Here is a 17,890-nt window from a genome sequence, read left to right on the forward strand (position 1 = left end):
TAGACTAGACTATAGACTAGACTAGACTAGACTATAGACTAGACTATAGACTAGACTATAGACTAGACTATAGACTAGACTATAGACTAGACTATAGACTAGACTATAGACTAGACTATAGACTAGACTATAGACTAGACTATAGACTAGACTATAGACTAGACTATAGACTAGACTATAGACTAGACTATAGACTAGACTATAGACTAGACTATAGACTAGACTATAGACTAGACTATAGACTAGACTATAGACTAGACTATAGACTAGACTATAGACTAGACTATAGACTAGACTATAGACTAGACTATAGACTAGACTATAGACTAGACTATAGACTAGACTATAGACTAGACTATAGACTAGACTATAGACTAGACTAGACTAGACTATAGACTAGACTATAGACTAGACTATAGACTAGACTATAGACTAGACTATAGACTAGACTATAGACTAGACTATAGACTAGACTATAGACTAGACTATAGACTAGACTATACACTAGACTATAGACTAGACTATAGACTAGACTATACACTAGACTATAGACTAGACTATAGACTAGACTATAGACTAGACTATAGACTAGACTATAGACTAGACTATAGACTAGACTATAGACTAGACTATAGACAAGACTATAGACTAGACTATAGACAAGACTATAGACTAGACTATAGACAAGACTATAGACTAGACTATAGACTAGACTATAGACTAGACTATAGACTAGACTATAGACTAGACTATAGACTAGACTATAGACTAGACTATAGACTAGACTATAGACTAGACTATAGACTAGACTATAGACTAGACTATAGACTAGACTATAGACTAGACTATAGACTAGACTATAGACTAGACTATAGACTAGACTATAGACTAGACTATAGACTAGACTATAGACTAGACTATAGACTAGACTATAGACTAGACTATAGACTAGACTATAGACAAGACTATAGACTAGACTATAGACTAGACTATAGACAAGACTATAGACTAGACTATAGACTAGACTATAGACTGGACTATAGACTAGACTATAGACTAGACTATAGACTAGACTATAGACTAGACTATAGACTAGACTATAGACTAGACTATAGACTAGACTAGACTATAGAATAGACTATAGACTAGACTATAGACTAGACTATAGACTACGCTGCCTACTACCAGCATTAGTATGAAATGGTCTCAAAACCCTCATAACTCGCTTAATTAATACGCGAAATCTTATCTGACACGCTTTTGTTATGTAATTCAACTCATATGCAATATCAAAGTTTCTGCGTTTTTCGTTCGGTTTGTACTCTTTCTGTAACTACATCATTTCCGATTGTATTTCAGAAATTTCTAATTATATTTCAAAAATAATAAAGTTAAAGAATGTTGATCGCAATTATAACTACGTATGTACTTGTAATATTCCGATCGGAACAAACCCGAAAAATAAAGTATGCTAAACAAAACATGACTGATTATTATAATGTTTAGTGTGTTTCCTGCATATGTACAATAATCCTAACAACTGTTAAATACACAATTATGTTTTACTGCTAACAATAGCTAGTACTAAATCACTTTCAGTATTTTTCGATAATTTAATTTATACTAATAAAACTTTATGCTTTTTTTACAGATGACAATGATATGGAAAAGAGTATCAATCTGGAACAAAATCAAACCATTGAAAATCGTGGCGATAAAAGTTATTTAATTGTGTGGCATGTTAGTCAACGTTAACTTTTTTTAATTTGTTTTGTTATAACAAAGATATTTCAAAAAATAGTAAAGGTTTTCAATAAGTGTTTCTTTGTTTTTCTTTTCTTTAGTTTTTTTATACAGAAAAAGAAATATTAGCAATAAAAACATAATTTTTTTTTTTTTTAGTTTCTAAACGTATATTCTTTTGTAAACTATTTAGACACAAGAAGTAAAGATGCAGTAACAATAATTTTAAAGAAAATTGTCTTAATGCATATACGTATAGTAAAACCATATAACACCACCAAATAGTTTTTAAATTTTAAACAAAATTTTGCAAAGAAAGAAGATTATGGATAAAGCTTTTTAATAAATTAAAAAAAAAAAAAAATAAAAACTATTGGACTTTATAAAGAAAAACTCAAGATATAATATGTTAATATATATATTTTTTTTTTGTTATTTATGGTTTAATAAAAGTTTTAGTTATAAAAAGTGTCAAGCGGATAGCTGCTAAAGAGAAAATATAGTTTAAATGTGAAACACTGTAATAATTTGTAAAACTTTATTTAATATGCTTTCATTATATTTATAGGAAATATATAAGCTTTATTATTACGTATGTATTTATACAAAAACAAAAAACAAAATACAAAAATATATACACTTTAATAAGAAATTATATTATGTAGACAAGTGATATTGTAATCCTTAACAAACTAGTAACCAAATTTATTTAAACAAACTCCTATAACAAATTAAACATTATATATTTATCTTAAAAGTTTAAAAAGCATCAGTTCATGTCAAACACACTTAACATTTAGTTTAAATTTTAAACTTAAACTGATATTAGAAAACCTACAAAATTTTGAATTGTTATAAAAGTAAATAACAGACAGACATCACTTTTATTAAAATCTCTTTCTTTTTTTTTCTTTAGTTTTTAATCCTTATTTTTATTTGTATGTATTTTAATTTGTAAATAATCTAAATTTATTTTAAGTTTGTATATTTTTATTTTATCTTCTAAAATATTTAGTTAATTATTGTATAAACTAAACAAAAACTTTTGTTTTAAAACAGTTTGTTAAATTTGTTTGTAAGTTTTAAATTGAATTTTTATTAGAAAAAAATAAAAATTATTTTTTATTTTGAAACAAATTTTTGTTTTATTTTATATTTTTTATTACAATTTTTTTAAACCAACTCCAGCCCTTTTATTTTTTTTAAAGAATGCAATGTGATTTTATTTTTCTTAACTTACTAATTAGCTAAGGCTTTATAAATTTAATTAAATAAAAATAAATTATTTATAAAAATATATATAAAAAATTAATATTTATTTAGACTGAATTATTATAATTATTATAATAATGAATTCAGCTTTTTATTATTAATTTAAAATGAAAAAGAAACCCCTAAACATATTTTTTTATAGCCAGCAATAAATTATTTGTTGTAAATATAAATATATTTTTAATTGCAATAACCAAAATAAAATTTTTCAAAAACCAGTAGTTACTTATCGTAAACAATTAAAACAAAATAAACAAGCAAAAAATATGTATTAAAAATATTAAATAAAAAAATAATATTTCCTCTTCTAAAAAAAATGGTTAATTTTTAATCTGATTCCGTTAAATTAGAATCAACGCTTGGAAAGAATGAATATTCAAGGTTTATTTTCCTTTGTGCGAAGAACAATAGATATGGATTGACAATTTAAAGTAAAAAAATCGATTTTCAGTTCTATCGGTCAAAAACTGCCGGAGTGAGAGTGGGTCAGTGGTTGGACATTTTGGTCACACAGGGTTTACAGACCAACAAAAAGTCGAAAACCAGAGATAAATGTAAACATTTCTTAAAAAAAGTTTAGTTTTCAAGATATCTCCATATTTCCCTTAATAAATTGTGTAATTTATTGGCCTGTGTAAATCTTTATAATTTCAAAAAACAATAAAAATTCTTTCTAGGCTACGATCATATGAAAATTTAAACACACAAAACTTCCCTGCAGGAAATGGTACTAGTACTAAACTAGTATTTTACTAGTACCAAAATCACCAGTACTAGTTCCCAACTGTAAACTTTCCTATACCATCTTAATGCTCAAATTAACATTGAGTGTGTTTGAAAAATTACTAGTACCAATAGTTCTAGACTTATACTAGTACACTTGGACCAAATTGGGTTCTTTAGAACCAGTTAATTACTAGTTCTAATGTTTGAAAAAGTCCCCATAATTGGTAATTTTGCTCCTTTTAATCCTCCTGCTTGGTTCCAAGTAAAAATTACTACAAAATTAGTTTTTTTTTTATTGTTTTATTCATAAAAATTAAATTCATATAAAAAATGTTGTAAATACATACTGGTTTCTATCCGAACCACCAACATGGGTTATATACATATATGTATATAATGTCCACAAAATTGCATTCAGGTATCGCCTTAAATACATCGCCTTAAATATGAACATTTGCGTATGATAAAATAAATAACTAATTGCAATTTTTAGATTTAACAGACGTACCTTCATAGGGTTCTGCATGCAACTGCACCTAAACAGTCATTCACTATTTATCCCCTGATTTGAATTAAAATTTTTGTAAATTTCCTTTATTTTATGCAAAATGTTTGAAAATATTAATTTCATAATTTAAATAATTTATTTTTTTTCCAACACATGTCAAATAAAAAACAGCCTGCAAGTGGTGCCCCTTAAACTACTTCTAGTACTAGTATTTTTTCATTAAAACTCTAACCCCTTTTGTACTAGTGTCTGCAGTACTAGTAATAGTACTAGTGGCTTTTAGACAATTGTCGCTTCATTTCCTGCAGGGTTATTTTTTAATATTGTCTTTATTTTCTACCTCTTCTACAGAAAAATGTAAAAGATTGTCCGGTTTATAAGACCATTGTCTAAAATAATTTAGCTTAACAGTAGACCAAGCATTTTGATAATCTTTTGCCAATGATTTACATTCAAAATAAGTTTTTGATTCCAATTTATCAACAGTGTTACATAAAGCAGGCTGCATTTTTAAAACATTTATAAATTCTTTTAAAAGAAAAAATTTAGAAATTTTTAAAGCCGACTGAGAACTTTGTAGTTTCTTTAAAGTAATTCCTTGTTTCTTGCCATTCACGGAAATTTCATAAGGTCTGTAAATTAAAAAAAAAAAAAAATAAAACTGTTAATTACATTCAATCATTTAAATACTGAAAATAAACTTACTTTAACACTTCTGGTATATTACACCACACCAAACCATTTGGTGAAGGTTGTTTTGCATTATCTTGGGCATAAAGAAATTCCGGTTTCTTGCAAATTCTAATTTCTGGTATATGAAGCTTGTATTTGGTGGATTTAAAGTCATTATTCTCAAATCTTTTCCAAATTGCCCTTTCTAAGCTAACAAAATCATTGTCACCCCAAAAATTTAATGTATCAAAATATATGGGCGCCAGGATTAGAAAATCCAATAAGGTTCCTTGTACTCCCATCACTTGCCATTTAGCTAACTTATCACTGCAACTCATAGATAAGGTACGTTCACCGCGGCCCGGTTTTGTTCTTACAGCACCCACCAACTGCTGCATAGCATCACTGTGATGTGAACCTATAAGTTTAGCACCAGTATATACACTATCTACTATACAACCCGTATTTGTTTCATCAAACTTTACCTCTTCCAATTTGCTACGTTTTATTATGGGTTCTTCTTCATTACAATCTTGTGGTTTAGCCTCTGCAATTATACAGGCATCTCCGCACGGAGTTTGGGTACTAAGGAAATGTAAAGTTAAATCTTTTTTTAATTGAAACTTTTGTTGTTCTGGTAACCATTCAAATATGCTTTCATCTCCATCAGATTTAAGCAAAGCATTCTTTAGTTGATGGTACATATAACGCATTAGCCCCCTTCTAGCCATGACCTCTGCATGTGAATCGTTAAGTATCAATCCTTGTGGACATAGCTTACTTTTTCCTATGCATTTAGTGCCGCTGCCTAAAGATATTACTTCACTTTTAGCAGTTTGTTTATGGTGCAAAACCACTCCAGCTAATATGGTCCATTCTTTTTCATTAGGTTTACCAGTTTTAGGCAGACTTCTAAATTTATCAAAGCATAACTTGGCTATCTCTTCTGCAGAAATTTCTGCACTCGGTGCAACACTTTCGGAGGACATATCAAACCTCAGTTAATAGGAAAACCAATGAGTTCCAAAGATAAATAAAATTCTACCACGAAATGTAAATAAAAAAACTTCTTTTTCTTGGTATTCAATAATAAATGATGACATATGTTATTTGCATAAAAGGATGCCAGATAATTTGTGTATTAAAATAAACGTTATTTTTAAATAGAAATTCGTAAAAAACTTTTACGTTTGTAATTTGTTAAGGAAATTGTTATTATATTTGTTTTGATTACATTTTTAATAGCCTATTTACATTTTAACAAGAAAATAGTACATACGTACTTACTATAATTGATTTTAACTAGATTTAGCAAACAAAACAAAATCTACTTCGTAAGTAGATTTCGGGAAAATCTAATCCAAATCTATCAGTATTTAGTGAAGCAGAAAGAAAAATAACAAACAAATCAAAATGTAAACTAAATTTTATTAATTTTGAAAACATGAGTAAAAAGTAAGTTTTTATTTTATTTAATTTTTTTATTTTATTTAACAATGTGCAATAACATAGCCTATAGGCCATAAGCGGTTACAAATTTAAAGTAGAAGGTAATGCAATATTTAAATAACAATTTTTTATTATAAATGAAATTCTAACAAATAATCCATTTTTTCTATTTTTTCATATCAAACACAAAAATAAAATCTTCCCATGTCGGATTCATAATTTTTTTTTTTTTTTTTATAATTCAAAAACTTTTTATTTTCAAACATATTTGGTTCGTATTTAATAAAATCATATAGAAATTGATAGAAAATAGAAAATTGTATAAATACATACATACAATGTATTTTCGAAGTGATATTTTGATATACCGAATTATTTCTACGATATTTTTTAATTTAAAATTATAGTCTGAAAATACCTTTATATAATCATACAGAAGGAATTAAAACCCAGATTGCTTTTGAATAACTATAATTTTGTAATAAAAGTATAAAAGTTCTATTTTATCAAGGAATACCCAAGGGTTAATATTATATAAATACTGGCTGGCAACTCTCCGTCTAATGTTATGAGTTGATATTCATCCTAAATTAATAACACAATTGAAACCTAATCAACAGCTGATCACGTAAAAATAGTTGTAAGTGTTGCGGAATCGTTGCAAATTATTCGCAAAAAATAACATAAATAGAATTTAAAATAAAATAATAATTATAAATAATGCCATAACAATGACCTTAATCGAAACATATCGTTCATGTTGGCTTATAGCAACATTTGGCCTAATACTATTTATTGGTGGAGCTGGTGTACTATTTTGGAATGAGGTAGGTTGGTGGAACTTTGTTTTATAATACATAATTTTTTTAAAATACTATGTAATAATTAAAAAGGGAAGAGCGGTTCATACTATCATGTCGTTGGACGAGGCTTTGGATGATGCTGTAACACTGGACGCCACAGCTGATGATATCGAACCCATATACAATGATCGTATTGTGCATATTTCTGGACCAATTATAGTGGGTGAACCATTAACTGAGCCGGATTATAACATACAGGTGTTGGCGGTCAAGTTGAGAAGGCGCGTGCAAATGTATCAGTGGATCGAGGAAACAGTGTAGGTGTCTGTAACATTATACAATGGATTAGAAATTTGATTATTTTTTTTAACAGTGAACACAATTATGGTGAAAGTGTAGCCTCGGTGCATACCGAGGATCGTACTTATTATTATACACGTGATTGGCGCGATACAGTCATAGATTCTCGTTCATTCTACATACAAACCGGCCATCAAAATCCTAAACAATTCCCCATCGAATCGGAAACTCAAGTAGCAGATGCCGTTTATATAGGACGCTTTGAGTTGGGAAATAGTATTAAAAATAAATTTAATAATTTCGTAGAATTAACCTCAGATTCTCGACCAGAGGATCCTACAATCAAATTGCATTTAGGTTTATATTATCATTCTAATGATATATTTAATCCAGAAATTGGTGATATACGTATTTTATTCTCATTTGCTGGTATGGAAGGTGAAATGGTAAGCGAATTTTCAAATTTGACAGTGGACGTACAGTAATGTTTATATGATTTGCTTTGCAGTTTACTATTGTAGGAAAATTGGTAAAAAATAAAATAGAACCCTACCGAACAAGTCGTGGTGTTGATATTCTATTAGTATATCCAGGAGAATGGTCATTAACGGAAGTATTTAAAAAGGAACATCATGCACAACGCTTAACAACCTGGGGATTCCGTTTTATGGGTTGGGTTTTAGTATTTTTTGGCGTTACTTGCACTTCTACTTTATTGCATGTTATTTGTGAGTAAAAACTATTTTATTTAGAATTTTCAAATTATTTCTTTAAAATATTTACTTGTTTCAGTATCCCGCATACAATTCCTTTCCTCACTGGCTCCAGATCCACGTTTTCCAGTCGGTACCAATGTCTTACTCTCACTATCAATGGCTCTTGTTATAGCCGCTGTGGCTTGGATTTTACACCGACCTATGGTTGGTGCTGGTCTTATGTTTGCTGCTGCCTCTCCCTTCGTATGGTTTGCCAGAGGTTTTACAAATTATCAAAGGGTGAACGGAAACTAAAATTTAATTTATTTCAAATTAATTTAATATACTCATTTAATTTATTATTTCCTTTATCACCTACAAACAGATTTAATCTGAAATTAGTTATTTTTTATATTATTTTAATAATAGTGTTTGTTAAAGAGTACATTCATGATTTTTTATACTAACAATTAGATCTCTTCCACAATTACAAATTATGAAGTATGTATTAATTTCATAATTATTAATTTAGTAAATTGTCTAAAGTATTGTTTTTGTTGGTAATATCAGAACTATATATAAATAAATAATTGTGGATTTTTAAAATCGTTCCTTATGCAATTTGTTTTTGTCTATATAGGGAGTGGCAAATGAAATTGTAAAATTGTCAAATTGTGGTTTATATACTAGACGGTAGACTAAACTATAGACAAATTGGGGGTTAATGTACCATTGTACCAGTACATATACTGTACATATACTGTTAACTAAAGATTCAATATAGTTAGACATTGCTCTTGACTATAGTTTTGGTCATATTGAAAACTAAAGTAGGCAGTGTAGTCTAGACTATAATTGAGCAGTTATGGGTTTTGGAAAATGTTGAATGTTGAGAATGATTTATAAACTGAATAATTTTAAACTTTTTTTGTTCTATCATTCCTTGGAAATTGTAAAAACGTGACTTTTTTTGTAAATCTACTTCTTTTTATTATCACCGTACCAAATATCTGGTCCAGCCTAAAATACATGCACTTTACACTATATTTGCAAATCTATTACATTCTTTACGTATGTATGTAATATTTATGTTTACATACATTAAACTTTAAAAATAAACTTTATATTAAAAAATTGAATTAAAAATAAAATATTGCAACAGTATCTCACAAGTAATATCTCCAAAAAAAAAAAATTTCAAACATCAAGCCATGCCCATTAAACAAATCTTTCAAAGATTCAAGACCATATTCTCATTTCTTATAAAATAATTCCTTCTTTAATTAATTGTAACTGCTAAAAGCGCTAGTATTTCTACTATTATTATCCGTATCATTTGAGGCACTGGCAGTGGAACCATCATTTATTAGCATATTTCCTACGGCTAAAGGAGAATGATGTGTGGTGTTTGTCTCATTGGGGGTTTGTTCCAAAGACTGTGTTGCATTTGTACTTGTTGTATTATTAGTCAAAACATTCGGACTTTGTGGCTTCTCCTGGCTACTATCGTCATTTTGTGATTCCTCAAAGCGGACATATGGTTCCAAAGCATTTAACTGCATGGAGCCACGATGTAAACTGCCTGATTCAGCTTCGAAGAGAATATCGTTTATAAACTTCTCCGCTAAAAGGCGTTGTTCTCTGGGTAATCTTTTCAATTTATGGGTCCAGGTGCGTGCTATAGATTCCTCTTCGGGATAAGTGGAGGATAAATAATCACAGGCCATGTTGAGCATTTCATCGGGTGGTGAAGAGGATGTAGTCGTTTTTAAGCGTTTGTTTGCATTAGCGGATACTGCCGCTGTTGGTGTTTGATATGGCGTTGTATTAGTGGGTACATTGAGATGTGATTGTATACCACCCGGTAAACCTAAGGGTGGAGTGGTATGATTGCTATTTGCTTCTACTCTTTGCTGTTGGTTGTTATTGTTGTTGTTTTGTTGACCAAATGATTTGTGAAACATTTCCGTTATACTCATGGGTGAGGTATTACCTTTGCCCATTAGATAACCATAGGGAGCATTATCCAGAAAATGTCCCGCATGAGCAGACTCACTAAAGGTATTATAGGCCGAAGGTGTTGTTGAAGATGAGGATGTTTCATGTTTTATAATCGAAGTATCGATGGCCAGAAACTTCTCAGCATTACGCAGAAAATCCAATTCATAAAATGTCCAGCATCTAGGTTGATAATGATTGCCCTGCTTGCGGGCTGCCTCCACTACTTTCAACTCCTTGCGATAGTTAGTGCGCAACGTGTTTATTTTCTTTTTAACATCCTCCAAAGTGGCATCCCTCTTCAAATACCTATAAATGGGAACCAAAGTTTGATAGGCATCGGCCCGTTTGTCACGATTGGTATAGTCTCGCAGAGATGTATCCCATAGAATTGGCAAATTGTGATAGGTTTGTATGAATACTTTCAAATAGTGACGATGTTCTTCCGAAACACTAAACGATTTTGAGGACTGAGTTTGTGCTACTTGTTGTTGTTGCTGCTGCTGCTGTTGTGCACTTACTGCTGCTACTTGCGGTAGAAATTTATCCATCATTTTGTAAAGGTGATTTTGAATTCGTTTGTTAATAACCGTTATTTTTTAACACTTTTTGTTGTTAAATTGAAACTTTGTTTTTTGGTTTTGTCATAAATTATGAAATAAATTTGTTTACTTTTTGGATGGAAAATAAAAACAATGCAAATGTTGTATGTGTGCAGTGTGGCTTTGTGTTGTTATTGATAAACTGTCAGTTGAGAGTTTGACAAATTGCCACATTGAAGGTTTTTATTTTCGTCAATTCTTTTACCATCAATGTTGAATAGCACTAGTAAAACTACAGCTCAACAGATGTCGCATGGCAAGGGATTTCTTGAATTCACCTTGCTGGTGAGATAATTTCCAACTCGTCGAAACATCACGAGCATAGTTGCCAGATGATTTGGAAGTAAAATCGTCAAATTTCGAGGAATAAATCGTCAAAATCGTCAACTGCTTTTTCGAAATCGTCAAAGCTATTTTCGATATATATTATATATATGTTTGATGGTATTTATACGATTTTATAGTAATTATTTTAACTATCGAGACATTTTTATCATTTTCGATAGATTTCAGTTTTGTTTGTTTGTACTTTAAGTTTGCTTAGCTGCAGATGCTTCTTTGTCGAATCGAAAGATTATAACGCCAACACCAATTATTCCAGTACGACTAGACAGAATATCAAATTGAGTTTTTTTGGTTCTCCACGATAATCAAAATGAAAACTTGGTTAAGTTAAAACGAATGCATATGGTCAACATGCACTTCAAAAAACAGTAAAGCCCGCTTCACACGAGCACACAAGTAAAATGATCTGTCAAAATTTTGTGTAGAAGAGAACGGATGGGATCGTCTAAACGCAATATGTAATGAAACCATCACACATTTAGAGAAAATACGGATGGAAAATTTGACAATCGTATGGCTCTCTTCATTTTTTAAAATGATTCAAAAAACAAGCAAGTCGCATTAGATCAGGGATGTATTTTTATGTAAACACATACAAAAAAGTGAAACAGCTGTTTCCATCTTACTTTGTTATTGTTTTATACCAATCGTGTAAACACAAAAAATATAAATCATACGACTTTTATTCTCTTTTTTGTCATACGGATGGAATTTCATTTCACTTTTTCATTAGACTTGTCGTACGTAAAGTGTGACCGTGTGAAGGGCCTTTAACTCGGTGCAGCATTTGACCAATGCGGTTTGAAACGTAAAACTCTCGAAGGCAGAACAAAAAGGACGGTCTGATTCCCCTTAATGACAAAGACGATCTTCCTCCACCCAGAGCTGAATTACGAATGCATTTGTTTATTATCTGTTTAATTTGGCAAATATGAATTAAATACTTTACATTGAGTTCTTGCAAACTAACTTGATATGATCTCTAGTAAATATATTTATATTAGATGTTTCAATTGTTCGTATGCAAAACAAATTTCCTCCTTTATATCAAATGTCCAAAAAACTGCTCCCTCTATCCTTCTTCCCACTATCAATTATTCTAGATCCAATAACCCCTAAGTGCTGGCCCAAAAATAAAAGAGAAATTCTCAAAAATGTTTGAGTTCGTTATTACGTAAATCAGTTGATCAATGTACATACTCTAAAACATTATGTTTAATTTTATTAACATTTTCATTGGATATTCTAAATACATCGATTTTCTTTAAAATTATAGATAGAACAATGAAATGTATTAAAATTAGTACAAAAATCCTATTTTAAAAATCGTCAAATTTAGAGTTCAAATCGTCAACAGTCCATTTTTGACAGTGAAAATCATCAAAATGATGATAAATCGTCAAATCTGGCAACAGTGGTCACGAGATTTTTTAACGTATACAAAGTGTCACAAAAAGATACATATAATACTTTGCGTCAAATTGCGAGTCGCAATTTGCGACTGACAGCAAAAGTTTCGAAATATTCACCTTTGACGTACGATAATGAGGAGAAAGCGAAAATTTGAAGGGCCTTGCCAATTTGTACCCCTCTTTTAGTATGAACTAAATTTGCGACTCTTTTGAATAATATAATTGTATTCCCACGATAAATGATTTTATCGAAATATGTCTTAACCATTTCGTTACGGGTTTTAACTAGATATTTGAATTATAACACGAGGTTGGTAATACCAAAAACCAGTACTGGTGTTGTATATACCAAGTTGGTATATACATTACCCCGTTTCTGTATTTTTCATATCGAGAAAAATTGTCGGAAAATTTGTGATCATCCTGTATAAAACAGAGCGAACACAAGAAATTTAAATATTTGTTGTTAAATTTTAACGCGTACATTTTGAAAATAAACTGAATAACCCTGTTAAAAAGTGGAAGACCATCATATTTTTATTTTTTTCTCGATTCGAGAAAAATACAGAAACGAGGCACAGGATTACTGGTTTTTGGCAGTTATTCGAAATTTAAATTTTAATCATGGAAGCTTATGCTGAAGGACGCAATGACTTTTTTGAAATATTTTGTATTTTAATTTTTCACTATGTATTATGTTTCTAAATTTTTGAAATTATTTTAATTACAATTTAATAGTTTTTTACAAATTTTTAAAAATGAAATCACTTAAAACAAATTTGAAATTCAAAAATCTGTTCAGACACATTTTCAAATTACTATCAATCGAACATGAATATCGATAACACAATTGCAATTTCTTTATTCCAATCTATGTACTGTGTTTTGAATGTATCAAAATATATTCCAGAAATTGATTAAAAATATTTTTTTTTGTAAATATCGAATTTATTTGCAAAAATATTGAATATAGCCATATGGCTGCTATATAGCGAAAGGGTTAAAGTACGTTAAAGACATAATATATCTTTGAAGTTATCACTTTAGAATATCTTTATTATAATACTACGTTCACACCTTCGTGTTTTTTGAAACACATCATGCTTTTTTAAGTTCAAAAACATCTCAATTCGACGTATTTAATTATAAAACACATAATGTTTTTAGAACAGGAATGATTTTTTTCGTACTTTTGTTTAATGAACACAGCTAGAACAAAAAGTAATGTCAAAAATAAAAATTGAAATTACAAAAAATATTAATATTGTTGTTGAAAAGATTTTAAATTTGTTTTAATTTAATAAATAATTGTGTTTAAATATAAAATTTTGTGTAATTTAAGTGAAAATCTTAATTTTTAAAACGAAATGTTTAAGTCGGAAAAACATTTCAAAGCAAAAAACACGGTAATTTAATATATGAACGGTTGTGTTTAAACTCATTGAGTTTTTCCAAAAACACGTTAAAAACATGGATATGTGAACATAGTATTAGTTTCGACATTATTAGCAATTAAAATAATTTAAACATTTTTCTATTCATCAATTATATTTACAACTGCTGGCAACACTACTTTTAAAAACAAAACTCATCCCTGCCTTGTAGAACAGCGTTGCATTTTTCTAGCGCCATTTTTGAGCATACAAACAGCTGTCATTACGAAAAACATCGCATCAATTGACAGAACAAACACAAACAAAAAACATCGCAAACGATCGTTGGAAATTTCAATTTTTCTATGGCCGCGCTGCAGTTTATTATTCGTCGCCGCCAACGCCGCTGTTAATACGAACAAGAACAAGGAAAGAAATACAATAAAAAAGGGAGAATTTAATTAAGCAATTTCAAAAAATTAAATTATTTATTAAACAAATTATAAAAAAATAATCTATTTATACAAAGAAAAAGTGAAAAAAAAATCAAATTGGAAAATTTTACACAAAAGTAAAATGTCGTTTAAATAAATTTGTATAAAATTAAATAAAAAATAAGTGTCCTTGAAGTGTTGGATATAAAATAAATTCAAAAATAATAAAATTTTGATAAAACATAAAAATAATCTTAAAAAATTATTGGATAAAATGAAAAGAAGAAAAGAATTTACATAAAACAGTGGTGTTTAAGAAAATCTTTAGCTTTACCTGGCCTGTCAAAGGTTTAGGATTTTAAAAGAAAACAAGAACAAAAAAAGTAATTTTTAACAAGAAATACAAATAAAAAGGATAAAAACACAACATTCCCTTTTAATTTATGGTTTGAAAAGCCTGTATCTAATAAAAAACAACAACAACTAAAAAAGCGGCCTTTAATTGTTTGTAAAGAGATGTAAAGATATTTTCTTAGAAGCGAGTTGTTGGACGATCTTGAAATTAAAACAAATTTTTGTGCAATTTTCTCTATACACAAAACTTTAAAAAAGATTATTTGTTGAAGTTAAAAAAAAAAGTTGACAAAATATTTAAATTGCAAATGTGTTGTAAATACCAAAATAATAAATTAAGTGGTTTATTTAATTTGATTAACAATGGCTTCTCTGTGAGAAGTTAATTAATTCAACTTTGTGGATTTTTTATTTAACTTTTTTTGTTTTGTTTACAAAAGTATTAATAAAAAGTTTGTGAAAAAACAACAGAACTGCAAATAAAAATGGAAACAATAGAGGAACAATCAAAGAGTGGTAAGTTGGAGTTTCCTTAATTTAGTTGTATACCTACTACTTATTGAAAAATGCGAACAAGTTATAGTGAAAGATGTTGGATATTTGAAAGATTTTATATTTGTTATTAATTGAAGAAAATTATGTTTATTCTTTTGGCACCTGTTTCCGCATTTTTCTTTTTGTTTTTTTATGTGAGTGTAAATATGGCAATGTAAACAGGAAGAATATAAGGAATATGGTTTAATGTAAATAGGTATTACTTATGGCCATGGATGTGTGGATCACTTAATGCGGCTTAGCTTATTGGTTAGTATTCTATTCTGTTAGACCAGAGGACGTGGTTTCGACACATACCAGAGATTTTATATAACATACATCCTCCTCTCAACGTTGTTTGGATGGCCCAAAGTAGGTCTCAAACAAATTCTATCGAATTATCATTATAATTGCGAACCTGTGTATTGCTTACAATGTTTATATAGGCATCCAGCTGAACAAGCCGAGGTTGTTGGGCATGGACGGCCATATGATACCCTACACCAGTTATGAGTATATTTAAATATACATACATACACCGCTGTAGTGGCATAGGGTAATCAATTTTTGGTCTTATTTGATACATTATAGTAGTGCAAAGATAACTTTATTTATAAAGTTTATAATGTCATCTGAAAGTCCAATCAGACAAGTTTCAAAAAGGCGTAACATCTGTATAGATATTCTTCTTCGAGAATAGAACTTTTAGGCGATAAGTCATAATTTACAAACAGTGATTACTTTGTGCTGTTAAAAGGTATCAAATATTGCCATAAACGGGATATTTTAAACTCGATATCTTGAAAACCTGATTATAATTTTTTAGGAATATAAAGCAAATTTTACAGGAACATTTCTCAAGAAATAAAAAAAAACTAAATTGTTAATCCTAAAAGTTTACAGGAATTAGTTATAGCTCGGCTAATTGAAAGTTTAACATTTAGCCTTACGTGGGTCCAAAGTTGGTCCCTTTTTAAAAATGCCTTTAAGAAAAAGAAAGTGTAGGGATATTAGAAAAGAGAAGGAGAAGAAGAGTGGAGAAACGACTAGTGAGGAAACAAAGACTAATATCATATAGTAAAGACGTGTTATAAAGATTGCGAACTCTTAGTTAGAATTTCTTACTTTAATTTAAGTTCTCACCCATTGAACATTCGATATCTCGGATTAACGGAAGAGCAATGCGTGTAGTATGGTTATCAAATTTGCAGTGGCCAGTAACAATCGACACTAGCTTGGCTAGTTGTAGTTTATTAAAACCAATGAGACAGACTTGCGTGGATCCATATGGGTACACAGCGCTTAAGCTATCGAGCAAATGTGCTTACATGACCATCGGTCTTGAGCAGTAGAGTAACAATTATCAATAATTTGTCTTTTTGGAATACCACAGAACTGATCTGTTTCCAGTTCGTTTAATGTGGTTGTCGTGGGAACGCTCGAATGTATCGCTATATCATTGAGAGACGTCCGGCATCCATGGACAATTCTAAATGTGGAAAACACACCAATAAGGGATTTAATAGCAGCTTGACTATCGGTATAAATTCTGATATCTCTGTGTCTCCTTATAGCTGTTTTCAGCTTGAAGGAAAATGCAGTCATCTTTGAGTCGGATAGAGTTTTTAATCCCAAATTCCGCAATGAAGATGCCATTACAAACCACTAACGTCGTCTTGGATCCGTCTGTATATACATGGATACAATTGTATAACGGAAAGATAATCTACAGCGAACTGTAGTCTTGGTAGAAGATCCATGATTTTCGCGTGACCCATGGAAAAAATGTTCTATTTGACTATTTGCCATTTGTTTAGCTAGAAGATCATCTGGAGGCCAGTTGAGCATAGTAAACATCCCTATTGAGAGAGTTGTTCTTAGTGCACCGGTTCAAGGTACTGCCTGTATGATGCTTTTTCAAGCAAATGCCACCAGACAACTATCCCTCACAGTATTATTAATTTAATAAGAGACTTAAATTGTCAATGAACATTACTCGGGTTTATACCCCAGTAGGTTGAAATTACCCTTCTACAAACATATTTATAGCGCCGTAATGGCTTTACATGCCCTAGAGAGCACATAATGCTCCAATATAGCTTCTTATCAAAGATAATGCCAAAGTATTTAGCGTTATACGAGAGGAAGTTTAACATTTCAGTATCCATAAATTTTATTATTTTAATTTAATTTAAATTTAAATTCAATAACACTTCTTTGCTGGCACACACTAATCGCATCAAACAACACTTTTCCTTAAAATAACTTATAAACAAATTGTTTGTTGACTTTTTTGATTTCCCATATAAATTTCTTTTCGACAAAAAATTTATTTTTAAAATGCTGACTATTTTCAACTGGTAGTAGGAGTCATGTCATCTCTAGATTTATGTTTGTTTCTTATACTAAATTTTTTTTAAATAAATATTTATTTCTTTTTCTATTTCCAAAAGTTTATAATGAAATAAACGAGAGAAAAAATAATAATATTCACTAAAAAAGTGTCATTAAGGGTGGGTTTCCTACTGCTCAGTTAAACTAGGCTTAACTTGCTGTTAGATTAAACTCGGAAGAAATTTAGGCGGACTTTAACCGATGATTGTGTTTTTCAGTTATGGATTTAAGTTCAGTTAACTTTGTTAGTATTGCCAACTTTTCACTCAAAAACAT

At 29.8% G+C, this 17,890-nt stretch overlaps 5 protein-coding genes across 16 annotated transcripts in view; 3 read left to right on the forward strand and 2 right to left on the reverse strand.

Annotated features, from left to right (window-relative positions):
- The window catches only part of LOC119604197 (JNK-interacting protein 3), a 56,426-nt gene extending 53,768 nt beyond the window's left edge, over window positions 1-2,658 (forward strand). For 9 of the 12 annotated variants that reach the window (XM_037956663.1, XM_037956664.1, XM_037956669.1 and 6 more), the window contains one exon: window positions 1,652-2,657. In XM_037956663.1, coding sequence (XP_037812591.1) covers window positions 1,652-1,755 — 104 coding nt within the window. In that variant the 3' untranslated portion in view covers window positions 1,756-2,657. Of the gene's footprint in view, window positions 1-1,651 lie in introns of all 12 variants that reach the window. The other 3 variants (XR_005231490.1, XR_005231489.1, XM_037956666.1) reach the window with 2 other exon arrangements.
- A 578-nt stretch (window positions 2,659-3,236) lies between these two features.
- LOC119604190 (tRNA-specific adenosine deaminase 1) lies at window positions 3,237-5,980 on the reverse strand. Its single transcript, XM_037956655.1, has 2 exons — window positions 4,955-5,980; window positions 3,237-4,881 (listed from the first exon to the last, which is right to left on the reverse strand). Exons 1-2 carry the CDS (start codon window positions 5,908-5,910, stop codon window positions 4,560-4,562), a joined length of 1,278 nt encoding a protein of 425 aa, XP_037812583.1. The 5' UTR covers window positions 5,911-5,980; the 3' UTR covers window positions 3,237-4,559.
- A 979-nt stretch (window positions 5,981-6,959) lies between these two features.
- LOC119604192 (transmembrane protein 43 homolog) lies at window positions 6,960-8,752 on the forward strand. Its single transcript, XM_037956657.1, has 5 exons — window positions 6,960-7,197; window positions 7,264-7,490; window positions 7,547-7,919; window positions 7,982-8,201; window positions 8,266-8,752. Exons 1-5 carry the CDS (start codon window positions 7,102-7,104, stop codon window positions 8,481-8,483), a joined length of 1,134 nt encoding a protein of 377 aa, XP_037812585.1. The 5' UTR covers window positions 6,960-7,101; the 3' UTR covers window positions 8,484-8,752.
- Window positions 8,753-9,149: 397 nt separating this feature from the next.
- LOC119604196 lies at window positions 9,150-10,890 on the reverse strand. Its single transcript, XM_037956659.1, has one exon. The coding sequence runs from the start codon at window positions 10,718-10,720 to the stop codon at window positions 9,452-9,454; it is 1,269 nt and encodes a 422-aa protein (XP_037812587.1). The 5' UTR covers window positions 10,721-10,890; the 3' UTR covers window positions 9,150-9,451.
- Window positions 10,891-14,490: 3,600 nt separating this feature from the next.
- Window positions 14,491-17,890, forward strand: part of LOC119604171 (protein ECT2) — a 55,107-nt gene continuing 51,707 nt past the window's right edge. Inside the window, 1 exon segment of the mRNA XM_037956645.1 lies at window positions 14,491-15,202. Coding sequence (XP_037812573.1) covers window positions 15,172-15,202 — 31 coding nt within the window. The 5' untranslated portion in view covers window positions 14,491-15,171.

Source organism: Lucilia sericata, unplaced genomic scaffold (genome assembly GCF_015586225.1).
Source record: "Lucilia sericata isolate MDLA Ls3-8-SP2 unplaced genomic scaffold, ASM1558622v1 Contig000368F_arrow, whole genome shotgun sequence".
NCBI classification, from domain to species: Eukaryota; Metazoa; Arthropoda; class Insecta; order Diptera; family Calliphoridae; genus Lucilia; species Lucilia sericata.

What these genes read in the sequence shown, in the direction of transcription:
- LOC119604192 (XM_037956657.1), top strand. Translation starts at nt 7,102, where the DNA reads ATGACCTTAATCGAAACATATCGTTCATGTTGGCTTATAGCAACATTT. An exon ending in CAGTGGATCGAGGAAACAGT is followed by an intron (nt 7,491 to 7,546) that starts GTAGGTGTCTGT and finishes TTTTTTTAACAG; the next exon opens with TGAACACAATTATGGTGAAA. An exon ending in TACTTTATTGCATGTTATTT is followed by an intron (nt 8,202 to 8,265) that starts GTGAGTAAAAAC and finishes TACTTGTTTCAG; the next exon opens with TATCCCGCATACAATTCCTT.
- LOC119604190 (XM_037956655.1), bottom strand. Translation starts at nt 5,910, where the DNA reads ATGTCCTCCGAAAGTGTTGCACCGAGTGCAGAAATTTCTGCAGAAGAG. An exon ending in AATATACCAGAAGTGTTAAA is followed by an intron (nt 4,882 to 4,954) that starts GTAAGTTTATTT and finishes TTTAATTTACAG; the next exon opens with ACCTTATGAAATTTCCGTGA.
- LOC119604196 (XM_037956659.1), bottom strand. Translation starts at nt 10,720, where the DNA reads ATGATGGATAAATTTCTACCGCAAGTAGCAGCAGTAAGTGCACAACAG.